This window comes from Epinephelus moara, chromosome 3 (assembly GCF_006386435.1).
Source record: "Epinephelus moara isolate mb chromosome 3, YSFRI_EMoa_1.0, whole genome shotgun sequence".
Lineage (NCBI taxonomy): Eukaryota > Metazoa > Chordata > Actinopteri > Perciformes > Serranidae > Epinephelus > Epinephelus moara.
The window spans coordinates 24,016,945-24,044,101 of NC_065508.1; the positions used below are offsets into that span (position 1 = coordinate 24,016,945).

The 27,157-nt window shown below is 43.2% G+C and overlaps 1 protein-coding gene across 2 annotated transcripts in view; it reads right to left on the reverse strand.

Annotated features, from left to right (window-relative positions):
* Nucleotides 1-27,157, reverse strand: part of auts2a (activator of transcription and developmental regulator AUTS2 a) — a 447,476-nt gene that overhangs the window by 221,343 nt on the left and 198,976 nt on the right. For both annotated transcript variants that reach the window (XM_050040295.1, XM_050040296.1), the window contains one exon: nt 22,423-22,524. In XM_050040295.1, the coding sequence (XP_049896252.1) occupies nt 22,423-22,524 (102 nt within the window). The remainder of the gene's footprint in view (nt 1-22,422; nt 22,525-27,157) is intronic.

Below are 27,157 nucleotides of genomic sequence, written 5' to 3' on the forward strand. Positions count from 1 at the left end.
GGGGGGGGGGGGGGATAAATCCAGAGCTGGGACTGAGGTGGATGATGTGTTCCAGAGGGTTACTCAGGGAGGGGGAGGTGGAGCTGACATGAGACGCCCTGTGAGGCCTGGACCCGGGAGAGGCTGCTGGCTGTAATGCGGCGGTGCTACTTTAAAAAGGGGCACAGCCACTGCAACCTGATTAGATCTCAGTGCAGACATTTCAAATGGCTGGCCCCCTTTTTACCCTCCATTTCACCTATTCTTTACAAGCCGACCCCCCCGTCCCCTGTACCATCAAAGGAGCTGTCAGGGGCTCTTTCTTCAGGCTGGCAGACGGGTCAGGGGTGGAAGGTTGAGGTGGGGTGTGCCCTTTGAGGCAGGGGCTGACAGTGCCTACCAGGGATGTATGGGGGCTGAGGGCTGTCTTTAAGGTGCTGATAACATTCATGGTGATGTGCTCCCAAGAGGTGCACAAATGTCAACACTCTCCTGCTATGGGCATATAATTCTACGAACAGAGAGGACAAAGAGAGATGCAACGTGCCCCTTTTGTCGAGCAGTACCTCACTGAATCATACATTAGCATGTTTCAGCTCCTCACCACCTCAAGCCATGTTTTCTCTCCTAACTATTAAGAAGAAAAACAGGTATTCAGACTGAGCAGACTTACTGTCTCATGTCTCAATGGAAACCTCCCCTTCTGACCCTCTAATAGAATTACACCCATGAATCCCTCACAAAACCAATTAGACTAAATGGATAGATCCTGATTGATCTCTTACCAATCCCTAGAAAAAGCTTTGGTAAGTACCTGATAAATGGCTTACAGAACAGTTATATTCTATATTTACATGCCGCCAGATTTCTGTATCCTTACAACAATACTACATCTCACTACTCACTACTCACTGCATAAACAGCAGCAAACAAGAGCTTGACAAAGCAGTGGTGAAGACGTCGGCGATACACCATCAATAGAGGACTCAATCCAATTACTCTCCAGCCACTAAACTGAAGGCATGAGAGCAGTATGATGGACTGCTACTGTGAAATATATTAACTAGGAGAATTGGCAAAATGTCCTTTATTTAGGACGGAGTACATCAAGCGTTTTAGGCAAACCAAGTGAGGCATGCCCGCTAGAAATTGGAGGGATGGAGACGTCCCATGCTGGTGCTAAAAACTGCACATCAATTACGTGAAGCACTGAGGCCTGTCCGCTCTATCTACATCTGCCTATAAGGAACCAAAATGTCAGCTTGCTATCCAGACATCATTGCTGGAGACGGGGCATTTTAAGAGGAGGAGGAAAGATATGCTATACTCGAGCATTGCTTTCATGGATGTTGTATATTCCAAACTAGTGGAGTTAGCTGGCACTGATCTGCAGTAAACAGCCTTGCGAGGCTTAGAAAGCAGCCTGTGTTAGACTAAGCCATGTTTATTATCAAGCGCAATCCTTAGTCTCATCAATGCTTAGAGAAAGGCACGGATGAATAAATGCATATTGTTTAGCTTAGGGTTAGCCAGAGCTGGAGCCACAAATGAAAAAAAAAACCTGAATTTAAAGCAGATGGTAAAATCCAATAAGAAAAACAGAAGGAGGGGGGCAGACAGAGAGACACGGCTACAGAATAGGACACAGGGAGAGAGAATGGAGAAATAAAAATGAAAAGAAAAACCCAAGCACACTGGCTGCCTTTTCACTCCTGTTTTTCAAAAAGCTGTAAAGCTAACAGGGAGAGGGAGAGAAAATACAAAGGCCTGTGTTCTCATTTTCTGTCTGAGAGCTCCACCAGGACCACTGAAACTTGCTTGATTTCCCCAGTCCAATTATATCTCTGTGCTCAATCCTTCCAGAATAGCAACATCACACCGAGGGACGCTGTCTGCCTAAGCGCAGCGTGCCTAATGGAGTCCCAGAAGTTGACTCCATTTCATTGCTCCTAACTAATGGGCTGTGATATTTTCCCAAACTGACTGCGGCTCTGCCCCCTGGAAGCTAATCTAGTCAGTGCTGAACCGGACCCAGCCCAGCAACATGCCAGCCCGCTGCCTCCCTTCCTAACAACCCCCTCCAATCCTACCCAACACTGCTGTTGTCTGTGTGCAATCCGCCAACGCCCTCTCCTCCCCTCCCAGCGCTCATTAGTGCTTTCTAGCCGGGTGCTGATTGTCAGAGGGCCCCTGTGATGCCAGCTCTCCCTGTGCGGCCGGCCTGCTGTGGTGAATTTAAGAGGACTTTAATCTAACTGGGCTGAGGAGAGGAGGAGCAGCCAGGGACAGGTGGGAGGGGGGACGACTTCGGGGTAGTAGTGGATGTACAATCGCAGGGCCACAGCTGAGGACAGACACTCTTTCAGGGCTTCCTATTGCTCTCCGATGGATACTCGTGCCCAGAACACAAGCATGAGAAGAAATAGCCGAGCATAAATTCAACAGAATGGGTCCCTCTCCGGCCATATTGTGGGCACAGAACGGTCTTCCAGATGGCTAAGGGACACACCAGTGGTGCAATACAATCACTGGCATGGCAGAAATATCAGGAATAAATATGAAGAGCTTTATATCATATAAAGGCTCAGCCAGCAAAGACTTTTTCTGTGAAAACTTCCATTTTGATGACACATTTTAAAAGTAATCCACTCTTTCCAGGAATGACGGCTTCTTATTGTGAAGTTTTGGTTAGTGGCAGCTGTCTGTCAATTTGTTGGTTAAAAGGGTGAGTCTGACTTTTATAATTATTTCTGAGAAGCCTAGATATACTCAGTCTACAGCATATTATTAAAGTTCCTATGAACAGGAGTTATTCAATGCAGTAACATGAAGGAGAACAGGATAAAACATAATTTTACATCAGAACAAAATATTCCATTTAACCGAGGTCCTCCTTTTAACACCACAATCTCATTCAGCCAACTCCATTTCAAGAAGTGCAGGTAGAGAGCAAAATTGTCTGCTTTTATGGCAGACAGAGGTTAATTATTTTCATAATTACACCTCCAAACGTCAAACATTTGTTTTTCCCCCTAATTGACAGGAGAATTAACAGTGGACTATATTAACTGTGCGGGGCTGTTCTTAACCACTGTAAAAGGCTTAAAAGTGCCTTTCATATGCAATACATATAAAAAGCAATTACGCCGTTTTGTTTCTCTCCACTACCTCTTAGCCAGTGTAATCTGCTGGGTAGATTCACCAAGGATAAGAGGTAAAACTGTAATTATGCACATTATTCATCTTCCTAAGTGCAGCACTTGAACACAAAAAGCTAAGATGCATAAATGCACTACACCAGGTTGTCCTCATGCAAAGTGCAGGTCAGGCTCCAGCAGGCACCGAGAGCTAATGGCAGTGAGTGGTGCTCCTAACACATGCTCTGGCTCTTTCAGGGACACAGGGGAGTTAAGTGCCGTGCTCCCTACTGCTGATTATCGCACCTTCACCAGCCTGCCAGGTCTCCCTGCCCTCCATGCATTGATCTCATTTGGCCAGCAGATAAGGCAGTAATTGGATGAGGGCTCAGAATCAGATGGCCCTGCCTGGCTTGGCTAATTCGACTCTTCCTGGGCCTTCTGGGCCCGGGGCCAAAGGGGCAGGCCAAGGTTAATCCCATCCAATCCCCTGTACTATGTGGCCCCACGCTGCCCTCTGACCTCACACCGCTACCCAAACACAGCTGATGTGACTCCCTTTAAACAGGTCAGAGCCAATCATCTAATTAGTTTATGGAAGATTTTACACCTGAACACTATAACTAACTATACTGTCAAATGTAAAGGCATGCTTTACAGACAATGGGGGACATGTGTGTGCATTAAAAAACAGGCACATGCATCATTCCACACAACGTGGTAAGTTTCTTTAGAGCTTTTGACTGAAAAATGTCATGTACACACTAAAGTAAGGTCGTTTTCTAGTTTTTCCTGTCCGATCTGGTGTATAAGCTTAAACGTAAATGATTTTATGCAAACCGGCTGAATTGGCATTTGTCATTATGAAAGGTTCTGGCAAGATGAAAAAGTAAGCTACCTCAGCAACCTGTGCCCATGGCGTCACAACATTAAATCAAACTTACATTGCATTAGTAATAAGTAATAACTTAAATAATTAACATAATATTATGTTTATATGTTTATAAATGGACTAACAGAACCACTAGTGTCTGACAGGCTGTGTGCAATTTATTCCCAAGCTTAGGCTGGCAACAGGAAGGAGATCAGATTTGAGAAGAGGTGGGAGCGGGAAAGAGTGGCACATGTTATGTTTGTTTACTAGAAAGTTCACGTGTTTTTTTGGGTGACAGAATAAGACACGGCAGAGATAGAGTTCTTTCACACCTGCCCTGTTTGGTTCGGTTCAATTGAACTCAAGTTCGTTTGCCCTCTAAGTGCATTTCGTTTGGGCAGGTGTGAACACAGCAGTCAGTCTGAAGCCAATGGAAGAAGTGTCCTAACTAACTGCAAGCAAGGCAGTGCAACAACGGTGCGTCCTGTTGTTATTTTTTCCTGAGAAAGGCTGAATCATGACGTTAAAATGAGGAATTATCTACAGGATGTCTCCTTATTTCACTACAAAAACCTAAATGAGATGGTAGCTGGCTAGGGGGACATCGCCAGGGAGCTAAAAGTTTCTGCCATAAGGTAAATGACCAGTGCTAATAACAAGCTAGGCTACTTGCTGTTGGCTGTAATGCATGTCCCTTCATGTAAATGTCACAATAGAGGACGTGTTTTCTCTTTAAAAAGTATAAACGTAGGAAGATAGCAATTACTCACCCATCTGTGAATGATAACATCTCCAGTATGATCTCAAGCGCACAGCTCATATTTAGATGGCTGGTTTACATAAGTGGTTCCCAACTGGTGGGTTGCGGTCCAAAAGTGGGTTTCTGGTCCATTCTGACAGTAACAAGTGCTGTTTTCTGCTGCAGAGTGAGTGACTAACAGACAGCTACTTGACAGAGACAGCAGACTAGCTCAACAACATGGCCAAACGCAAGTATGGCACCGAGTTTTTAAACTGTGTGGACCTTGAACTAATGACTAAGGAGAAATCTGGACCCTGTGACTGGACCAGTTGGGAACCACTGGTTTACATGACGCAACAGAGGTGCAAATGTAATAGTTTCAGAGTGGACAGATAGCCCTGATGACATGGTGTCATTATGTTCCACTTGGGAGTGGCTGCTTCGTCAAGTACAACACTTAATTGTAAAACGGTAAAAGTCTGGTCCAGTGTTTGGATTAATATCAAACCACTCTAAAAACTCTAACTTCAAATAAAGGCTATTATGCCATCAACCTTTTTTGCACTATAAGTTTATTCATACTTGGTAATTTTAGAAAAAGAAGCCATGTCTCCTGACTTGGAAATGATTTTTTGCCAATTTTCTCATGAGAAGCAATCATGGCAGAAGATGTAGAAGAGAAGATGGAGACAAATCTCTTCTGTGACATGTCACTTTATTAGAGCAGAAATCCTGCTCTTGAGGGCATGGATCTGCAATATGTCATGGCAGGGGTCGACTGATATGCATATGCAATGCAAAGTGGAGCGAATCTGCGATTATGCAGAACATTCTTCAACAAAAAAGCTCAAGTGCAATTTCACCCCTGCTTCACTGGGAGACCACTGCTGTTCCATTTAAGATGGCCAGCAGATTAATCTTCATCGCTCTTTTCTATTTACACATTATGCAGTCAGAGATGGGATTTGCCCGTATGAAACGAGTCTCTCAAAAGGCTCAGCGCGCCTCATCAGGAATGAATGCAGCAGGGGGACGCACACCTCTTGGGAAACACTAATCTTCTTATTGTGTGCATTTATTCAATTCCAGTGTCAATATCAACCATAATCAGAATGGGCCATGTGACAAGTGCTTTATATGTTGGCTGATAGTGGATGACAGGAAGTAGACGTAATCACCTGGGAGTACATCACTGCTGACAGCTCTGGATCAAAGCTTTGCTCCTGCAGATTAATCATGAATTGTAATGCAACATATAAATAACTTCAATGGAGAGCCAACATATATAGGAACACATTAATTGATCAAACATCTCATAGAAGTCGACAGCGGCAGTTTACGAAAGTGGAAGTAATCCCCTAATAATCCCCTGAATATCTCTTTGAAACCAGATAACACTTAGATGATACAGCACGGCCATTTATGCAGGTGCAGGTGCTCTATTGTTAGAAATGCACAAAAGTACAGCACCCCCAATATGAAAAGACAAAGATATCAAATGTTAGTCAAGATAAAAGACAAGGTGTGCAATGCATGTGACAAGTTATGAAAATCTTGACACGGCAAACAAAGGGAGAGTGGATTGTGACACGCTGTTACCTCAGGCAAACTGGGCTCCAAAACACCCAAACACAAAACAATGAGACACAATGGAACAGTGCTGGCAAAAAAAAGAAATCTACTAAAACTGATACCATGTGCCAATTTTTTGCTAAAATGCTCCATACTTGATTTATTATTATTGCAGTAGAACAAATAACAATACTGTATGATGCACCTCGACTAGCTTGTGCACAGGGAGATGACAATCTGCGAAGCCAGGATTGAATTTCTCATTTCAATTCGCAGCAAAGCTCAATATAAAAAAGCCTGAATTCCAAAGAGTGCTATAGCATCAGCTGGTTGCTCTTAACAAAGGGAGTTTGAAAGAAAAAAAGACCACATATAGGAGTGAATCTCCACTGGAAATAGGGCACTAACAGAGACGATTGGAGGCGAGACGAGGCCAACACTTGTGTGTCATAAAGACAACAGTTGAATGGCCATCCTGTGGATTCCTGAGGCCTGACATCTAGATTGCAGATGGATAAGTGCACGTTAAAACAATATCCCACCGACCAAAAAAATCATTTCTCATAGCTGTCTCTATTTACTGAAAGGCGGCTTGTCTCCCACTGGGGCAGAAACAAATGAAAATGTTATTTCTCTACTCATGAACTCCTACCTAGTCTGGTTTTTCACTGCTGGCAATTTCATTTCTCTTCCAAATTTGACTTAAGCCCACGACTTCAGGGAAATAATGTCTCTGGAATAATCTTCTGCAACTGTAATTCCAGGGGCACTATCTCTCTGTCTTTCTTGGTATATCTATGTGTCTGTCTGTCCATCTACAGTATCTATTTATTTATTTATTGTTGGCGCTGTTGCCTTGTGGTTTAAGGGAAATTGCACTGGCTTCTGAAATAGAAGTGATGTGACATCCAATGCCTCACAGTAATCCTGTCAGACGCGCAGGCCTTGAATAAGACAGAACATGCCCTTCTCCAGCACAGGGGAAAAGAATGGCTCTGATGCACGGCGTTGTAAAGTGCAGTCTGTCAAAGAGAAAAACATGGGCGCAGTTCAAAGTGCATGCAAAAGGTAATATTAGCAAAGTGTTCTCAGATTGTCAGCTTAGCATCGCTCTGCTGTTCCAAGGCTTAGTAACACAATTCTCTTTTCCCATGCTTATCATCATGTTTACAGTGTTTCTTACTGTGCACAAAGCACAAGGTAAAAGAGAGAGCAGTAATTTCAAATTTTAAGCATGAGCCAGATATAAAATAACACATAGTGTGAACATATCAGAAGTTTGAACGGCTGAAGTAACTTTGGCATCATTGGCAATATACACTTTTACCGTCCTGTATTTACCTTTCTTACCAAACTCCAGGGTGGGCTGAATCTAGAGCAGGACAATCAAGGCTTAAAGTCCAGAGAATTATATGATGGATTTGATGATGGATCATTTGTTCAGAACAGTTTATTACAGTTTGGAAAACAAACTCTTTTATTTTTGTAGCCTGAAAGGTCTTCAGCAAAGCCAACAATCACACTGCAGCGCTGTGACCGGACATTGCATATTCTCAGTCTGGTGTTTATCTGCACTTTCATGCTTTCTACCCTGCAACTCATGCTCAGTGACCACTTTTTTAGGTACACCTGTGCAATCTAATTCAGCAGCTCTGCCATAAATTCTAACCTTTACAAAGTCTAAAATGCTCAGTTTGTGGTGACATTGACAGAAATGTGGCAATTCAGTTATATGGTTATTATTGAGGCCATAGTGGTAATTATACCAAAGCCCCGTTGCCACTGAGCAAACAACTCTGACCATTACTTTAGTAGTTTTGTTATCTCTCTTTCATGACACAGACTTCTAGTAATGAGTGGATCTATAAATGTTTAAATAGATATATTAATTTCGACCGGATTATGTGAACTGTGTCTATTCTAATCCTCGACTGGAGAAAAAAAAAGCATCACGGAGCGTCGGTCCTGCAGACTGATAAAGGGGGAAATAAAGTGAGTGCTGGACGCAGAAGTGAGTGACAAAAGACCCTGCCCACATACAAATTACTGTGTGCGGTGGAAACCCTAATGGACCTTGGGTCTTGGTACCATGTCTGAAGGGTTACTTTTGGTTCCAAAGTCACCATACTGAAAATGTTTGATGGAAATGGGGTTTAAAACCACTATGTACTGCACCATGTGCCCATTAGTATTGGACTGCATTATATTCAGTTTCTCATATCGTGCCACCCTCATGTATGTAAATAATATTGACCATAAAAGAAAACACCTCTCAGTATAATGCAGTCCAGTCCAAAAACATCTTTAACTATGACCTCAGCAATAAACACATTATTGAATTTACACATTTCTGACAATGTCACCAAATACTGAACTTTCTAACATTCGGAAGATTTAAGCCCAGTTCAGACCAAAGTTTTGTGACATGACAAAACCATTTTAGCACGTTGCAGAGAAAAGTTGCAGCGGTGTGAACTGGCTGTCTGAGCTCAACTCAAGCCGGCTGATGGTGTCCCCTGCAACTCAGCTGGTCAAATCACCAGCGGCTGGTTTTCGAACGTAAAGCACGTCACCTGTTTCTACACCCAATCGGCTTGTAGTGAAGTCCGCTGGTCAAGTCAGAATGACCACAGATGGTGTGTTCACTTGCTGCGGCAGGTGTTCCGTCCCCGCCAAGCCTTCTGTTTCTGTCCTCATGATGTGCTGGCGTTGCACGGTGAGTCACTGCTGCTGCTCGCTGTATGTGTTGAATTCCCTTAGATTGCTTGGTTGTACCTAACAAAGTGGCCAATGAGTGAATTGTATATTTTAGCATGCACAAATATCTTCCCTTCTGCTGGATGTCGTCTCAGTGGTACAAGTTTTGCTGTCAGAGACAGTGTAAGCCATTGTCCTTACAAGCTGTAGTTCAACTGCACCTTCAAGTGAAAATGAAGTAGCAACATAGTATATGGCATTTCATATGTAAACACTGTAAGCCGTGGATACTACAATATCATAACCACAGTAAGTGCTGTCCAATGATCATAAAGTATTATAGAGCACACATATTGTGGAACCTGGAAAACATCCATTTGTGGCTTCATTTTCACAATAAGGACATCTCGCTTCTTCGCACAGATCACCGTACGTCTCCCTGTTTTATATCAAACAGGTTGTTTATTGATACAAATTAAAAATTGTGGAGTTATTATTTGTGACATTTTGGTAAATTGTCTCCAAACAACTCATCTGAGATTTCACCCCAACACAGCTGATGTGATGAGGAGTCTACTGCTGCATTACACACACTGATATTGCTTGCAGACAGCGTCAGGGCTGAGGTTCTCTGAGCACCTTACATGTATGATTCCATTTGATTTCTATTCAGATGTCGATAACATCGGGATCACATGCACAAGAGAAGATGTATATCCAACTGCTGTGTTTGGCCTATGGACATGACAGATCGGACCGAGTTCATGAGCCAACAGGCCTTCCTGTGTAATCCCCGTACAGCATTCTCAGCCCCTTGTGCCCTTCAAACAAACTCCACAAGATTTGACACAACACACACACAGACACAGACACAGACACACACACACACACACACACACACACACACACACACACACAGAACTCAACCCTCCCACACAGCTTCTACACCCCGCAGCTAAACTCCCTGGTACAAACATACACACACCAGGGATTCACATATATAAAACACACACATGAACACAAACACATGCTCCTTGGAGAGGTTTACATCACCCCTTGGATATTCATGTGGCCTGAATGCTTTGGGTTAAAGAATTAGAATATGTGCTCCGAGTCATACGGGGATGCAAGCAACAAAAAAGAGACAGATAGAGAGATAGTTCCATAATTTCTTTGTTTATAGTGCCTGTGATGAGCCAGGAAAGAGGGTAAAGATGATTTGTTGGCTCAGGAGAGGTAAGCGATATGTAGCAGTGAATGGCCAGTAATCATGTTTATGAGGGGAGATGGTTCTGGACTCCCGGTGTGTCTGATTGTGTTTTCTCTGGCTCCCAGCTTGGGCCCGAGTACACCCCTACCAGGCCATTGTGATTGAAGTATGCACTCTAGCTCAGCTTCCCCTTGGGGGGTAAAAAGGTGCGTGTAATGGCGTTGTGTGTGCCTTTGCGTATTTGTGTTTACGTGCGTGTTGGCCGGTGTGTATCCATAAAGAGGAATGTCAGTCGATGAAGACCTCCCATCACAAAAGAAAGCACCACTTCCCCTTTCTCCTTCATGCAGCCAGTTCCCACATTGCTCTCATTGCTATGGCAACCGGCGCTCTCTCCTTGGGCTCTGCATGCATCCAATCAGAGTGAGACCTTTGTAGAGATTCCTCCAGGCTCCACTTATTCAACTTACCCCACCGGAACAGCCTCCACGCTGAAAAGGCTGGAACAAAGAGCAGAGAGACTCCCTCACCAGAGCCTGGTGTGACATCAAAAATTGGGGCTACAGGGCTGGGTTACAGGGAATGCGGAAGTAATACGTAGCCAAGAGCTGCGGGGACGCACGGCAAAAGCAAAAACAGGGTGGCAGCGCACGGCCATGGCCAATTTCAGTGGAAATTATGTGGAATAGGATTTGTTATTGGAAGCCTCAGAGCCTGAATACTTGGCAAGTATCGCGTGGCTCTGGCACTGGTTTAAGCTTGATAAGTCAAAATGGATTCCGGCTGAGCCTATTTATGTCATTCCTGAAAACATATGGATAGGATTCAGGCGCTCAATACTTTCAACCTTCAACAATGACATTCAACACCACTTCTCCAGTCCATTAATCTTCCATGAGAATAGATTTATCATCCGCAGCACTGAGGGATTGCATTGAGTCAGCATCAGCCTGAACAGTATTTACCACACCAACCTCGCTCTGTATCAATTTCAACAATTAAAGAGCCTTATTTTGCTGGGTATACAGTAACACAACAACAGGAAAGGTCACAACGCTCCTCTGATTCCTCATTTTTTTGTGTTGCATTCAAGGCCTCTAGGTGTGGTAAATAATTAGCAGAGATAAACTAGTGCCGTGTATTCTCAACCTGAGGGCTGCTCAGAGGTCACTGCACGCAATCACACTGTGCTTCTCTCATTCTAATTATATTTCTGGAGAGTGGATGCAGCCGAGTCTGAGTTAAACACTTGTGAACGCAGGCAGGGAGGCAGGCGTGCCCCGAGCACTTGTAGAGACAAGCCATCCAGCGGGACCTCTCACAGGCCCCTGACGGACATTCGGCTGTTGGGGTACTGGCAGGGCGATGGAGGCGCAGCATAATTTTGCCCGACTGCCATGTCACAAAGTGTCACAATCTGTCCCTGACAACCCGACTGCAGGCAATGTGAGAGAAATTGGGAAAGAAAAATAAAAGAGAAGGAGAAGAGAGAAAAGGGGGCTTGATTTGGAGTGCCAGAGGTGGTAATAAGCATGTCTGGCCACATCCTGGGAGACAGCCTATTCATCAGGTTGATTTAGAGTCAAAGGTGGAGGCAATTCAAGTGATCTTGTGTCTGGATCCTCTGGCAAGCCCACTATGTCGTGAACAACAGAATCTGGCATAATGAATGAGAAAAACAAGGTGGAAAGCTCTTATTGTGGGCATGATCTCTTCAGGAGCACACAGGACTTCTTGAGAGATAGTTAGGAAGCCAGTGGGAAAGAAATGTTCTACAATCTGTTCCAGGTGTTCCTTATGAATTAATAGGAACCCCAGATGGCATGAATCAAAGAGTGAGTCATCCTGTCAAAACCTTGTGCTTTAAATGATTTCATATTTAATCACAGAAGTGGATGATCTTGAGATTTTAGAGGTAAAACACTCTTACTTTAACCAGTCAATTTGATCTCCCAGGACTTCTCAAGCGGGCCTCTTCATTGTTCAAAGTATTAGATCAAAAGCTCATAAAACTGCCTTCAGCTTTAACACTCCTTTAACTCTAACCTCTTTTAAAATAAAGCTTAAACCTTTCCCCAAAGCTTAGCCTAAGTTTTATCCATGTATCAGGTGGATATGTGGTTGTGCATGTGTCAGTGTGCAGTCGTTTACTTTTCAGTGTTTGTCGACACCAGGGGTGCTCACTTGCAAGGTGCCAAGTTGCCAAGAAACCAGTAGCTCTCTACAGGTTCTTATTCCTAACTTGTCGGATGCTTATTAGGGGGGCGCAGTTTGATGCAGTTGCTGAGCAGTGTATTAAATGTACAGCCCTGCACTATGGTACGGTACACTTCCGTTCGGTATACTTTTTTTCCATTTCCACTGTGAAAAGTTGTGGATGGTACCAATGGAACCATTCCGTACCGTCCCCATTTCTGGTCCCCCCTCTGTTGGGGTACCTAGCACACAGATCTAATACTAAAGGGTGGAGCTATGAACACTGCAGTCTGTTGATTGGTCAACAGAGGATGGTCACTCTGCTCAGAGCTGAGTTGTGGCTGGTTTTGAGGCTTAATGTAACCACTGTTCATACCGTGGAGAGTTCCTATAAATGAAAGGATGTTTTGCCGGCTCTTGCAGCAGCTGGAGTCTGAGAAAAAATAATGTTTATAATTTTATTTTTCACCGGGCCGACTGCCGCCAACTTTTAAGGTGGAACGTTAACTTGTTATGTTACTCAATGCATGAGCTGAAGACCTGAGTCCATCAGCACACCTTAAATTTCAGTGTGACAACTTAATCGTTCTGAAAATGTTGGCTTGCACCCTCATTCTGTGGACGATAAATGGATGCAGACTTCCCTCTGTGTCACCGATGTTGAGAAAATACAACGACTGTTGGATGGAACAGTGAGTGACAACAACCCCACCCACATCTAAGGGTACTGTTTGTGGTGGAACACTAATTGGACCTAAGGTCTTGATGTCTGAAGGATTACTTTTGGTTCCAAAGGTACCATACCGAAAGCATAAGGTGGAAACGGGATGATTAAAATATAATACATGCATTTCATGTCATGTTTCTGAGGACTGCCATTGATACGCTGGACAGAGTTTGCGCAACTATGGTCTGTATGATGTGTATTGTTGCACAGGTGCCATTCTGCCCATTATTTCCATCTGGACAACAGGAGAGAAAAACTAACTACTGTATCTATATTTCCAGCGTCTTTAGTCTTTCAATCTGCCCTGACTTATTTACATCACTGCTGAAAAGCCATTAAATGGTCAAAAAGACTGTCAAGTAATGCCTGCGCTGCATCTGCTGCTCATTTCACACTGTCACTGTGCACACACTGGGGCCTCGGCAAAGAGTACGATCCCATGATAATGAGCTAATTATAGGTACAACATTCCTACTTCCATATCTAAATGCTTGTCTCTAATAGGAAACATTTCAAATTATTGAGAGGCAGAGAGAGAAAGAGACGAATAATTGATGCAAGCAATTACAAGTTCTGTGTCGGAGCAAATTGGCCAGCATATCTGGACATGTAGGGGGACTGCGACCTCATTTACATCAGAGTGTCAGGAAATAATTGGAGAATGTACTGAGGAGGTGGGATTACATAAGCAGTTCACTTGGACAGTGAGATTCAGCTCAGACAAGAAGCTTACGGAAAAGACTGTACTCAGGAGGTCAAGGACAAAACATCATGCGCAGTCTTGGTGTGCTCCAGCAGATTTAATCATAATAGTGATTTTTATAACAACAAATATACTTTATGACATTAATCTGTTTCCAAAAGCTGTAATTTGAGCATTTGAAATGGTTTCACCACATGCACACAGGATTCTGAATAGGCTGTCATGTTTTCAGCGGAAAGCCAGTAATAACTGAGTTCAGTTTTACTAGCCATAAGAGAGACTTTAGCTGTGTTTGGGCTGAAACCGCTTCAAAAGCACGGGAAGACGATGTGCTCGACTTTTAACAATATCACTTCCAGATGTTTCATTACAAAACAACTTTCCAAGACCTCACCGCAAGAAAACCTTCTCATGTGAGAGGAGCCAGGACACACGAGTATGGATTTCGGGAACCCACAATTTTCACATTTTCATTTCAGTCGGAAAAACCAGCATGCAAAGCTGTCTGGACAAACACCAATGAAGTGCTCGTATTAATAACAGTGTTTCAGCCCGTCTAACCAGGCCAACATACAAATCACTATCCCAGGTCACAGAGGGGTATTCCACACCATAAAAAGGTGTTGTCCAAAAGCATCAGACAGCATTGCATCTGTTTCAATGTGACAGGCAGAATTTCCTCAGTAGCACAGCGAAAGCAGAAAATAACAGGAAGCTTTGGCTGGCGATAAAAATGGCCACTGAAATATAGGGGTGCATTCATTATACTCTGCCTCTTGTGCTTCTCATCAGGCTGGCTAACACTGACTGGCGGGCTCTGACCCAGTACTCCGGAGCTTCTCTCTAATGCACCCGCCTCTCATCAAGAGCCTTGGGTGGAAAAAAAGGAGTAACATGCTGTTTACTCGCAATCCCAGGCCCGTAATTGCCAATTTATTTGATAGGCAGCCGGGTAATGATGGCATTTCACCCCTTGCCGCAGAGACTAAACGGGAGTGATTCATCCCAAGCTCCCTGCCCTCCCTGATCCAGCAGACTCCCTCTGCTCAGGACTGCTGCCTGCCTGAATGCCTGCCACCCAGACTGAAGGGGTGGGGTGTGGTGGGGGATGTGGGGGGTGGCTGCCATGTCGGCTTCAAACGAACCCAAAAGGGAACCCGGCGCTTCAGAGCAAATGCGGCTAAGCCTGCCAATTTAGCTGGGGTTTGGGGTTGAGGCAAACACAGCCGAGCTGATGTGCCATTTGTAGGCCTTAATGAGCTGGCAGGACGGAGTGAGGAGGGAAGACGAGCGGGAGAGAGGAGGCTGCCAGGCCTGACCTCCTCTGGCCTCTATCTCCCTGCCAGCCAGTGCCAGGTCCGCAAACTCAGTTCATCTGCTTCATCGGAGCGTGGTCGCTCCGTGAGGGGAAGGGAGTGCTACAGCAAATACCATTAGCGAACTGTTGGGTCTAATGAACAGTTCGGGTCAAAGCTAGCTCCTGTCTCACACTGCTTCCCGGTACTAACGAGTGACTTAGATGCTTTCTCTTTGTTTTCGCACTGTGAGGAAGCATCTCTGTGCAGCTGAACCACATGAGGAGTCAAGTTGCATTGAGCTGTGTTACAACCAAAATAGTTTTAACATTTGAGTGGAGCAAGCACACTGACCTCCATAGCAGAAAAAAACGCAACAGACTTCCATCAGTCGCCTGGACACACGATCTTCTAGATTTTATTGCAGGTTAACTCTATGATAAAATAAGCAAAACTCAAAGAATGTCAGTGCCAAGCAGAACTGTTTTTTAATACTCTCTCCATTTCCTTGTTCCTCCTCCTTTCAGTCTGGGGAACAGAGCTCTGCTACAAAAGCTACAACTTGCACCTCTTGCAACGTGTGAAGTGGGTTTTTACAGCATGGCTGGAGGGGACTTGTTCGGAAACCTGTGGGGATTGGAGATGAAGCGGTGTGACCATCTGAGGTGACATGGGGGTCTAAAAGTCTGTCTTCATGCTGCCCAGCTTTCAGCAGCTCTTCTGAAGACATGCTCAGTCTCCTGTGGGGTGTCTTGACCAGACGAAGCCGGGGGAAACCTGGGCTGCCGCTCCGTCTATCCTCCAGAGTGAAGTGAGTGGCTGAAATGCCAGCTCAGGTGGAAGTGATTATAGAGAGGGCGATAGATGCTTGCTGAGAACAAGTCGGGAGTGGGGAAAGTAGACAGTTTCTGCTTGAGGAAACCTGACATTCTCAAAATGAATTATGGATATAATTCCGATTTCCAGACAATGTTGCGATAAAACTACTTAAAGTAAACACATCGTCTGGTGCTGAAAATTATATCATTTCAGGGGCTGATTGCACACAACTTTCAAACCAAAGCAAGACGAATGTAAAGTAACAGTGATCGTGAGAGTAGTAGGAGCAGGCCATACGATGACGTAACTGTTTAAAGATGTTTGATTAGTGTGTAATGAGTCAAAGTGCAAATCACCAAAGAGATGTAATCTAAATCGAGGAAAATGGTTAGCCAGTGAGGCTTTATCAGATTATACAGTTGCCAACTCACGCAAAGGATTATGAAGTTTTAAACGGTGATTTAAGAAATGACATGGAGCAGAGACCTAAAACATATTAGCATAGTTACATGCAGTTTATTTATGGATTCTTCCATGTCCCTATAAGATAGCAACTAATATGAAGCTCAAATTTAGAACGCAAATGCAACTCTTTTACCAAAATATGGTCAGCGGTATCAAAGATAGTTGCCTTAAAGACCCAGTGAAATGAAAAATTTCCAGTTCTCTATGTAGTAAGTTGTAAAAAATCAGGTGTTCTTTGAGGATGGGGCAAATAGTCACATAAAGATAAAAAACAATGACTGGCTAGCTCACTGTCTGCCTGTACTACAGACTTTTACACTGAGTGAGCTGGCCAGTCGTTTTTTCATCATTGTCTTTTGTCTTCCAATAAAATGGTTTCAAATGTTTGATCATTCATCCTGCACCCAAGGGCGTTAACAAAAGTTCATCCAATCAAATGAGACTTTGGGCAACTAGCTCGCCTTATCAGTCTGATAAAAACCGCACTTTACCGTTTATGGATCACTGTAGCTGACAGAGTAATCTAGTAAGAGACAGGAAGAGACGCATATGGGTAAAACCTTTGTTTTCATTTCCAAAACGATGAATTCAGTCTAGTGTTGTGTCGTTCGCGAACAAATCGTTCAAAAGAACAAATCTGTTGAGTGAATGTACTGAACTGAATCACTTCCGGAACTGATTCGTTCATTTCTCAGTTCAGCTGAGCTCAGCAGTTAGTGTACAGGCCGAGAGTGGAACTGCTGATTCGGTCCGTGCGAACGATGAATCACTTGTGAGTCGCGAGGCAGCCAGGGTGCAGGGAGGGACTGCCTACCGTGTGACAAATCACTCAGTGAAAGAATCACTCGGTGAAAGACTCACTCTGTGAACGACACAACCCCCATCCCTGAGTGATTCAAATCATTTCTTCTCAGCGATACACTTTCATAGGGACTGTTTTCTACAAGCTAATGGCTAATGTAGCCAGGAGTCAAGACACATGAAACAAACTTAAAACATTAGGCCAGCCAGTAATGAGGCTCACCAGTGCAGGGCAGACGCAGCAGCAACTCAGCCATGTATCAGTTCAATGAGTCGGACTATGCAGTACATAGTCAGGGCTCCTCCCGCCAAGCACTGAACAATTTGGTGAATGAACCTTTTTAATGAACTGATTCTAGTGATTCAGTAACATCTAAAGAACTGCTTTGCCCATCACTAATTCAGTCATCTCTTACCTCATCATCCCCCTGATCTAACAACAGGTGCATGTTTGGCCCCAACATAGCAAAACATTTATTTTAAGGGAAACGGTGGTGTGTTGACACCCTGTTGTGTTATGCAAGCACACTGCCTTTAATATGATGGAGTTTACTTACCCTGCTGATCTGGAAACAGCTATGACGCATCCACAACCCAAGAGAAAACCTACCTCGTTCACATACATGTATTTTGAGGAAAAATGTCATTCAACCTGGATCATTCAACAGTAGCAAAACAGTGCACACCCTTTTCATTTTGTACATGCCCTATGTGAGGGATGTGTGTGTGGAGCAGTACGCTCAGCAGTACACCCCACTGTAACTCTGTATCATGCTAAATTGTAGGGTGGGAATCACCAGAGGATCCACGATACGATATTATCATGATACTTAAGTCACGATACAATATTATTTTGAATATGTTGTGATATGCTGAGTATTGCGATAAGATATATCGCGATTTATTGCCTTTTTTTAACTGTAAATTTTGTAGAAAAAGAAAGAAGAAAAACTCTGTCAACATCTGTTTTATCTAATAAGTTAAAGTTTTAAGTCTGTTCATTTTTTTGCAGCAAAATGTATCTAGTGGACTGAAAAAGCAATTAATTATGTGATTCTAGTAGGCTACCTAAATTGTAATACATATTTTTCATATTATTAATTGATATAATAAAAAAAAAAATAGATACTTGGCACTTTGTGTCAGTAACAGAATCGCAGTGCTACGTTGTATTGGTTTTTCCCCCACCCCTGCTAAATTGTAAATCCGCTCCCTTTTTTAGCATCCCCATCAAATGTGAAGAATTTGGTTTGAATCCCTTTTGTAACTGTACATCACTCAAACACTACGTTTTACTGGGAAATATGTCAGTTCAGAAGCTAAAAATCCAACTTACGTGTCACTGGGACCTTAAGGTGATCTCTCAAACCTGGGAATCAAATTTTAAGAAACTGGAAAGCCAGCTCTCATACTTTAAAGCGACACTTATCTTTCTGGAAATTGTATGCTTTTCTTTGTTTAGCTTAAAATGCTATTAATAAGCTGATGGCACGCTAAAATGTAAGTGAATTCCACCAGAGATAAAAACTCATAATTATACCATTCTCATATGGTTCTAAAAAAACTCCGACCAATCACTGCATTCGGACTCCGAATGACAAATGACAAAAATGAATAAGTACAATATACAATAATACAATAAATAAGTTCAGTTCATTTCATAACGTTATATGACAACACAGCATCCAGTTGCTAATGGCTAACGTTAGCCTACTGTAGCGTAGCCTCTGAAACATTAGCGTTATCTTCCTTGTGTGTTTCCACTTACTAATAACGTTAACGCTATCTAACGTTAGCACTGTAACCTTATCTTAAAACTCATCAGTCATCACTGACTCCGGTTGAGTTTTAAAACTCCAGGGTTGCATTTGACTGTCTTGGTTGTAACATTACACTCGCTCTCCTCTTCCGTGTATCTAATGTTACCTTGCCAACGCCTATGTCTATCATAGTCGTAATGAGGACGTAATGGAGGAGGGGGGAGTAGGCCTTTGGAGGGAGGTGGAGTTGCAGGAGGAGGGGGGAGTAGGTCTTTGGAGGGAGGTGGGAGTTGTGGATGTTCAAATTTTTTCTAAGTGCTGTGTGAAATGCAAGAAAGGTAAGATTTGCTATAAGGGTAAACCATTACATATATTTGTACTGTATTTTATAATACATTGTTGCTTAATATCTATACTGCAGTCGTAGTATTTTGTTAATGTTTCAGTTTTTGTAGCTCACGACACAACAGATGACAGCCTGAATGCTTTTCTCATCCTGTATGACAGTCACAGTAAAGCATCCGTTCATAGGTTAAATGTCAAAGCCCCATTGTTTAAGCAACATTTGACATGGTATAGTGCTGCACAGTCACCGCGGTGCAGTCAGACAGAAATCAGTGAGTATCATTTCAATTTCTGTTGTCAACATCAAATTACTTATTTCATTTCATGCCCAGTCAAGCATCGTAAAGCTACATGCAGAATCAGTCTTGCTTCAGTTGTTCGGCCATGTCTTTCTCAAAGACTAGCTCGCTTCCCAACTGACAGCTTTAATTATGGCCCGATATCTGATTGCTTCACTGTAGATTCTCCACACAAATCAAAGAGCAAGGGTGGGTGTCTGGCAGCAAGGTCCCTCAAGTCTGCTCGCTTTACATCTTGGAATATGTCACAGGGCGCGGGGACACATGGCCGCGCTTTCTTCTGTCAGTTAATGCCTGCCTTCAGCTCCTCCGCAAGGAACAAGGACCTGGGTAAGTACTGTCTTCTTTTCTATCAGTCATAAAGAGCCTCTGGGAGAGCATGTGTGTGTGTGTGTGTGTGTGTGTGTGTGTGTGTGTGTACGTGCATGCGTGCGCAGAATGCAAATAGTGCTCTTCACCTGAAGAGTGCACTTAAGACATTTAAGATTTACCACAAAGTGCTCTGCTGAGGCTGAAGTTTATTGTTTCAACACCAAAAGAAATCTTGACACAATTGATTATATCACATTCATAACTTACCTTTTGTCTGTGACACACTGAAGGTGCAAGGCCACATATACACGTTGACTCTTGAATAAAACTTGAGTGGAATTTATAACGTTTATACCGACCTAACTCTCCAGCTTTATAGCATAGAACGTCTCTGAAAGGTTTTTACTGTTACATGTAATTATTAAGCAGGTAGTTTGACATAAAGTTGTATGTATACAGGCATTCTGTCCACATGACATTGTTTCCTGCAAAGGTTGTGCCCCAAGTAATGCAACTCATGAATAATTCATGCAAAAAATTGCTTATATATTAGTATATATTAATTTCCTGTACCAACTGTAGAACTTTTACCACTACTAATACTTCATCTTTAACCTTTACAAATCACTCAAACAGAAGTTTCATGGTAACTATAATGAGTCAGGTCTGTAAACTCGTCCCGTGTTGGTTCAACATTGTTTAGGAGCTGCAACTCTCATGTCTCTCTGACATCTTTGTATAATACGAGTTATCAGAGGTATTCTGTTGAATTTCTGACCTCTGGTAGCCCTCTGAAGCATTTTTCCAATGAGTGGGTCCTGTTTTGTTTGTCTGTACACACATGCCAGGACACATATGTAGGCCCATGTGCATGCAGGTGCTGCGATACACTTTCCTGCCAATGGTGTCACACTATTCCACTGATCAACAGGTAGTGGTAAAGAGCCAAGAAATGCCGCCATGAGGGTTGGGTACCAAACTCTGTACTTTTAAAGGGTATGGACCGAATTACGTTGGTACTATCAAGTGCTGATTTATGTAAAAAACACTGGTGCTAAATGATGGTAGAGAGCACATCTGAGTGAAAACGCCGGGTTTGGACAAGAGGCAAAAGTGCTGCAAAGCGACCTGAAGCCTTGAAGCTAACCCTAGGGCTCCGCTGCTGGGTTCAACTTCAGACAGGAAGTGGATGGGCCCTGAAGGCAGGAAACCCACCATGGAGCTTTGGGGCTGCTCCTTTAGCTTCCAAGTGGGCCAAAACTATCACTGCAGCTCAGGCAGATAGAGACAGAAGTTTAGATCTCTGTGTGATTAGAAAGGAGCAGAGGAACTGAACTGCATTTTAAGGCAAATTTTTACTCCCTTTATGTACGCAAAATACATATGTCCATTTCAAATGTTGTAAACGTCACTGCGCTTATACTTCATGCACCCTTTATGATGGCACAGACACGGCCAATTGAGGGCACTAGAGGGTAGAGTCAAAAGTCTCACACTACAACAAACAAGGCAATGGTGGAAGTCGTAAAATTTTATCTTAAAAAGAAGGCAGTGTTGTGGCCTGTGGTGGTCTGTGCGGCCATTAACATATATCCATCCCGACATGTCGGAGAATTCTTTTCACTATACTGTATTACCGTTTTGTTCTGTTCCACCATTATTTGAATTTCTCCATTGTCTCCAATGGTTGTATCTCACTTGAACTACGCTAGACTGCCTCCGCAATCTCTGGTGGTACTGCTCCGTTTCGTCCGTATCCACAACCTTTCAGGAAACAAATACGGACAAAATGGACGCTGAGAACGGACAGAAGGTTTGGTCTGTCTGCGTCTCTGTATCTAACGTTGGCAGTAAATGAGACCTTAGTCTGCATCTTTAGAAATTTAGTTTTAGTTATTACAGAGAAAGTAAAGTACTGAAACAAGGTAGCGTTGGGTACCAGTACCAAATTCCAGGTACCGGAACCAGTGTCAGTGTCGGTTCAAAAATGAATGGTACCCAACCCTGGCAGCAACAAGAAAAGTAGGCTTTGCAAATACATTATGTTATGAGGGGGGGAATACATTTATAATACTTGTAGACAACATTATACACACAATGTGTTTTGGAGATAAACACTTCATGTAAGCATAACTTTTGTTTGTTAACAAGAAAACTCCACAGGGCACAATTAGGTACTGCAGATATGCTAGTTTTGCCAAAAAATTTGGGACTTTGACTGACGCATGTCATGCTGGTAAGTAAAATATTTGCTAAAAATTGGGGTTTTGAATTATTGTCCCCAATTATTTCTTCTTTTTTTGTCTATATGTGAAATGCTAAACCCATGTGCTAAGGACACAACAGAGTTTTTTTTTATTTTAAATTATTAATTAGTGAGAGGATGACTCACTGTCAGCAGAGGTTGAAATACACCCCGTGACAGAACCTCAAACCCCCACTGAAGCAGTGAGCTGTCAAGCAGTGATTTTGTGTGTTAATGTACTCACATCTGTCAGTCTGTCTCTGGAGCTGCTCCTGATGGAAGGCTTGGACTCCCCACTTACACTCTCGCTGTCACTGTCCTTACAGTTGTTCTGCCCCGGCTTCAGCTGCCAAACACAAAACACAAGGAGACCAAGGGTTAACGACATGAAGCAAAACTGTTAACACTGCAGTTTAGGGCTTTACATGGATAACGCTGGCTGGGGAAGGCATCCCACAGAAATCGGCTCATGAATATGTGAGAACTGGCAGGAGCTGCGGTGCTGTCTCTGTAAATCTGTCATGTTTCTGAGCCTATTCAGCGGCCATCACTCCGCTTGCCAATGATAGACGCCATCTGATCTCGCAGTATGAAACTCCTCTCAGTCCACGGAATAGAGAACAGGGACAAAGACCCCTCCAGAACCTTCAAATGGAGCCACTATCCTTTCCAAGCAGACACCACATGCCGAGGCAGCAGGAGCTCAGCAAGTGTCATCCTCTAGACACTCTGTTCGAGATGCAGCAAAATGACGAGAATAAAGAGGAGGACGTGCCAATCCGTGAGCATCTGAGGCCCTTCAGAATCTGTGGAACAATAAAAGACTCTTGGGAGTGCGGAGCTGAGTGGAAGGAGGTGGGGTCTGTACTCTCTGTCCAAGTCTGCGATTGATGTCCCACTGAAGCTCCCATGCTGCTCCTTCCAGACCAGACAAACGCTGCAGGTTTCATTTCAAAGCACATAAAAAGATGGCTTTATGGGACAGTGCAGTAAATGGCTGCTCTGCCAACTAATAGGAAAAGCAGAGCGTGGCGCTGCACACACAAAGGACTTGGACTCAAGGATGATGGCACTCTCCTTTCCCCTCCCTCCCCTGCTCTGGAGGAAAGGGACAGAGCTACAGTATATGTTTTTTTTACCTTCAGTATTCTCTTTTCAGGTATCGGCCATCATTTAGTGCGATGAAAGGGCACAAGGTGTGGGAATACCAAAAGAACCCTTGAGTTGAGCGGATAATTAAAATGAAAATGTTCCCTTTTCTGTAGCCATTAGCGGTGTGAAAGGAATCCTATTCCTTGAGAGAATTGCATGATGGGTGGAAGGCGGGTGGATTCGCCAGAGTGCTGAACGTGATAAGAGAGTTCGAGCACTGGGAATGCCTGATGGGCCCGTTTGACTCTGTGTGTGCACGTGTCTGAGTATGCGCGCGTACATGTGTGTCTACACGGACTGAGACAAGAGCACACAGGAAATGTGGCACATGCACAGACACATGCACACCAATGCCCTGCGCTGTGATAGCACTAATTACCTCCAACACGTTTTATTCCCACTAAAACCAGGGCACATTTTCTCTCTTTTTCTTGTAAATGCCAGTTTGTCTGAGGGGAGTTTACATATTTTTAGAGAGAAAAGGGGAATAATATCTCATCCACCCCGGCCTGTGAACTGATCCTTGAAGAAAGGGCTAGGGACGCTGTTCACGCCCCGGTCTGCGGCTCCTTCATCAAAACATGTTGACCTATAATATTTATTAACCAGCCTGTGTCCCTGCTGACAACACCGGGCAGCGCGCGCCAGCATACTCATGCATTTATGAATGTGCACACACACATACAAAAAAGAAAAAACATACGCGGACCTGGAAGCTGTTGCTGACTCCTGCATCACATATTCGCAGCCCAAACTTAAGCGTATAAAGAATATAATCAGGCGAGTGTGGGAGAGATATAGAGATTTGTCTTTTCTTAATCAATGTGGTATCAAACTGACTCCACAGTAGTGAAACCGCATAATCACATCGTCTGTATCCTGGCTTATCAGTGCCAGAGTACTCCATGAAATCAGAAATCTTGCGCAAATTTAAATCTGTGTAATGTCTGAAGAACATGTCTAATAAAGACATTCCAATAAAGAGCAGCTCATCTTTCAGGGCTATTACATAGCTCGGGACCTGATTACACAGCTATTTGAAAACGTATCCCTCAGCTTGTTCCCTTTAATTTCCCCTTGAGCTCCCTTAAATTACTTCAGAGAATTGTGGGTTTTTTTTCTTTCCATCCACTCTCCCCTTTCAGAGGTGCAGATGATGGATTCATTTCTTTTTACGGAGTGATTAATGGGTGTCTTAAGCAAATGGAGGGAATGCTGGTGGTCAGTGCCATCAAAAAGTGAAGTTGGTATTTAATGACCTGCTGTCTGATGATAAATCTAAATGAGAAGCCCATGTGTGCGGGTGCAGGGGGGGCAGTCTCTGTGACCTCTGCGATAACATTGCTGATCAGATCACTCCAACTTGTTACAGTGTACAGGTCATTCTGTATTTTTATAGCCTTTTAAACCTCAGGTTTAAACTTCCTGTAATGAAACCCGATGCACTTCACCCCATTCAGCAGAGATCTAAGGCGGAGGAATGTGTGTGCAGATGCCCCAGACTGGTGTGTACTGATGCAATAGCATAAAGACATTAATTAAGAGGCAGGTTGAGGCATACTGATGCATTTATTTAATGACCTTACTGTATTTGCGCAGCCTGGGTAAGAACTGGCCCTGCAGGAAGATAACAGACAGATGGTTTTAATATTCCAGAGGCTAATTTCACAACAATTAAAGACACAGCAAGACATTAGCATCTAATGAAACATTTAAACTACTAGTAAGTGCATCTGCCATTAATTTCCACACAGTGAGGTCTTGTTTTCCCGCAATCTGTTCTGTGTTAGGGGATAAAGTTTTTTTTTTCCTCCTCGTCTCTCTTACCAGTCTGAATTTACTGAAGTAGAGAATCAACAACTGTTTTCAATCAGCAGTCAGCGTGAGGCTTTGGAAGAGAGCCGCTGAAACCTCAGCATGAAACAGTTCAGCCCGCAAGTATGAGAAATCATTTAACATTTCTTATAAATCATTCTTTAAAAAAAAAAAACCATGCTTGTACTTAAGTTACGAGCAATTATTACTGCCATACTTTATTTAGATAGTCCAGTGGTGACAACTGAACATCCCCAAACAATTACAATGCGTCAGTAAGGTCTGAGTTTCCACTGATACTCACACCAGAGTAAAAAATAGTTTGGTTAGGTCTTAATATTGTCTGCAGAGACACAACAAACACACACTTCACTGAACATCCACTTTTCCACTTAATAGCTGCATGTCAAAATGTCACCACTACTGCTGGTTGGTATCTAAAACATTACTGCAGTAATACTATCACTGAACACTTGGACCTTCATCAGTAGTAGTAACTTTTGTTGGACAATAAATTGTCCGCCAAAATATATAAATATATATTGAATATATTGAATTAAGTGTGATAAATGGTGTTATTGTCATTTTGAGAGTATTTTATGCCACTGATATAATGATGACAGCATAAAAACGCAAGTACACCTTTGAAGCAATGAACTCTTAATTCTCAAGGATATTCAGACATTGGAATTGGAAAACGAAAAAATCTTTTACTTATTTTTAAAAAAGTAATTAACACCTGTTAATATATACAAGAAAGTACATATAAAATGATAGTACCTTTACAGGAGTAGCCCAAAATTAATCTGTTTGAGATTTAATTAACAATGGATGCCTCTGCTGACAAACAGACCAGCTCTGTGACACTACACAAACAATGTGGTTAACGCCATACTCGAGCTGCAGGTTGAAGTTGTTGGTGGGTAAAACTACAAACAACAGATTTTTGACTCATTGTCAGGTTTTGGCAAACTAATGACTATCAAGACTGCGCCTCTTCCACTTCAACAGTGCAGCTGCAGGCTACCGGTGAGCTATGCTGTGTCGTCTTTAGGCCCAGACACCACAAACTGACATCTAAAAACTAGCGTCAATGAAAGCCAACTATTGCGGTGCCTCATGTCGCCATGTCTCGGCCAGAAAGTTGCACATGAACACTCCGCAAAGACTATAGCTGATGGCCAACCAGCACATACGTTCTGCACCTGCATGAAAGGAAGTAACCAGCAGATGGTGGTAGTCTGTAATCGCCATTCAAAAAGGGAAACTGGAAGACTATCATGATGCTGGCAAGCCCGTTAGCACATTAGCAACACAACCTGATGTTGAAAGACCAAATGACATTTACCGTGCACTAGCTAACAAAAACAACTATAAACAGTTTCTGCTGAAGAGCTTAATGGCTTGAAAAAAATAATCATACTTAATATAACACTTTCTCTGACTTTGTTTCCTCTTGACTTCAGCTCTTTGTTTATTTTCCTCACTTCCGTTTCTCTTCTCTTATGCTGAGCTGAATTGCCAATCAGAGTGACATCATTCACCAACTGGCCCAACCCTTTCTGCCGCCAATTCAATATGCTTAATCAGCTGAAAAAAAGCCAACAAGGGCCAACAAGGGCCAACAAGGGCCAACAAGGGCCAACAAGGGCAGACGAGGGCCAACGGTGCGGGACACACCGTAAAGACTAGGGGGACAGACGCTCACTGATGGCCCAATATTTACTGATGGCTGACCCTCGGCTTGGTGTGTCAGAGCATTTTGAAGTGTTGTCTTATTTTTCTTTGGACTTGCGTCAAGTAGGTGGGGGAGAACAGAAAATTATAATGGTCAGTAAAACCCTCCTGTTTGTTGAGGCATCATGCTGGCTAAAGTATTGATGACATTCTTATGTAACCTTAAGTGCCATTTCCTGCACTAGAGTTGACAGAAACACCAAACTAGTTCGAAGACATGGTCAAATGCAAGTAAGACACTGAACTAAGGAGAAATTTGGACCATGTAGCTGAAC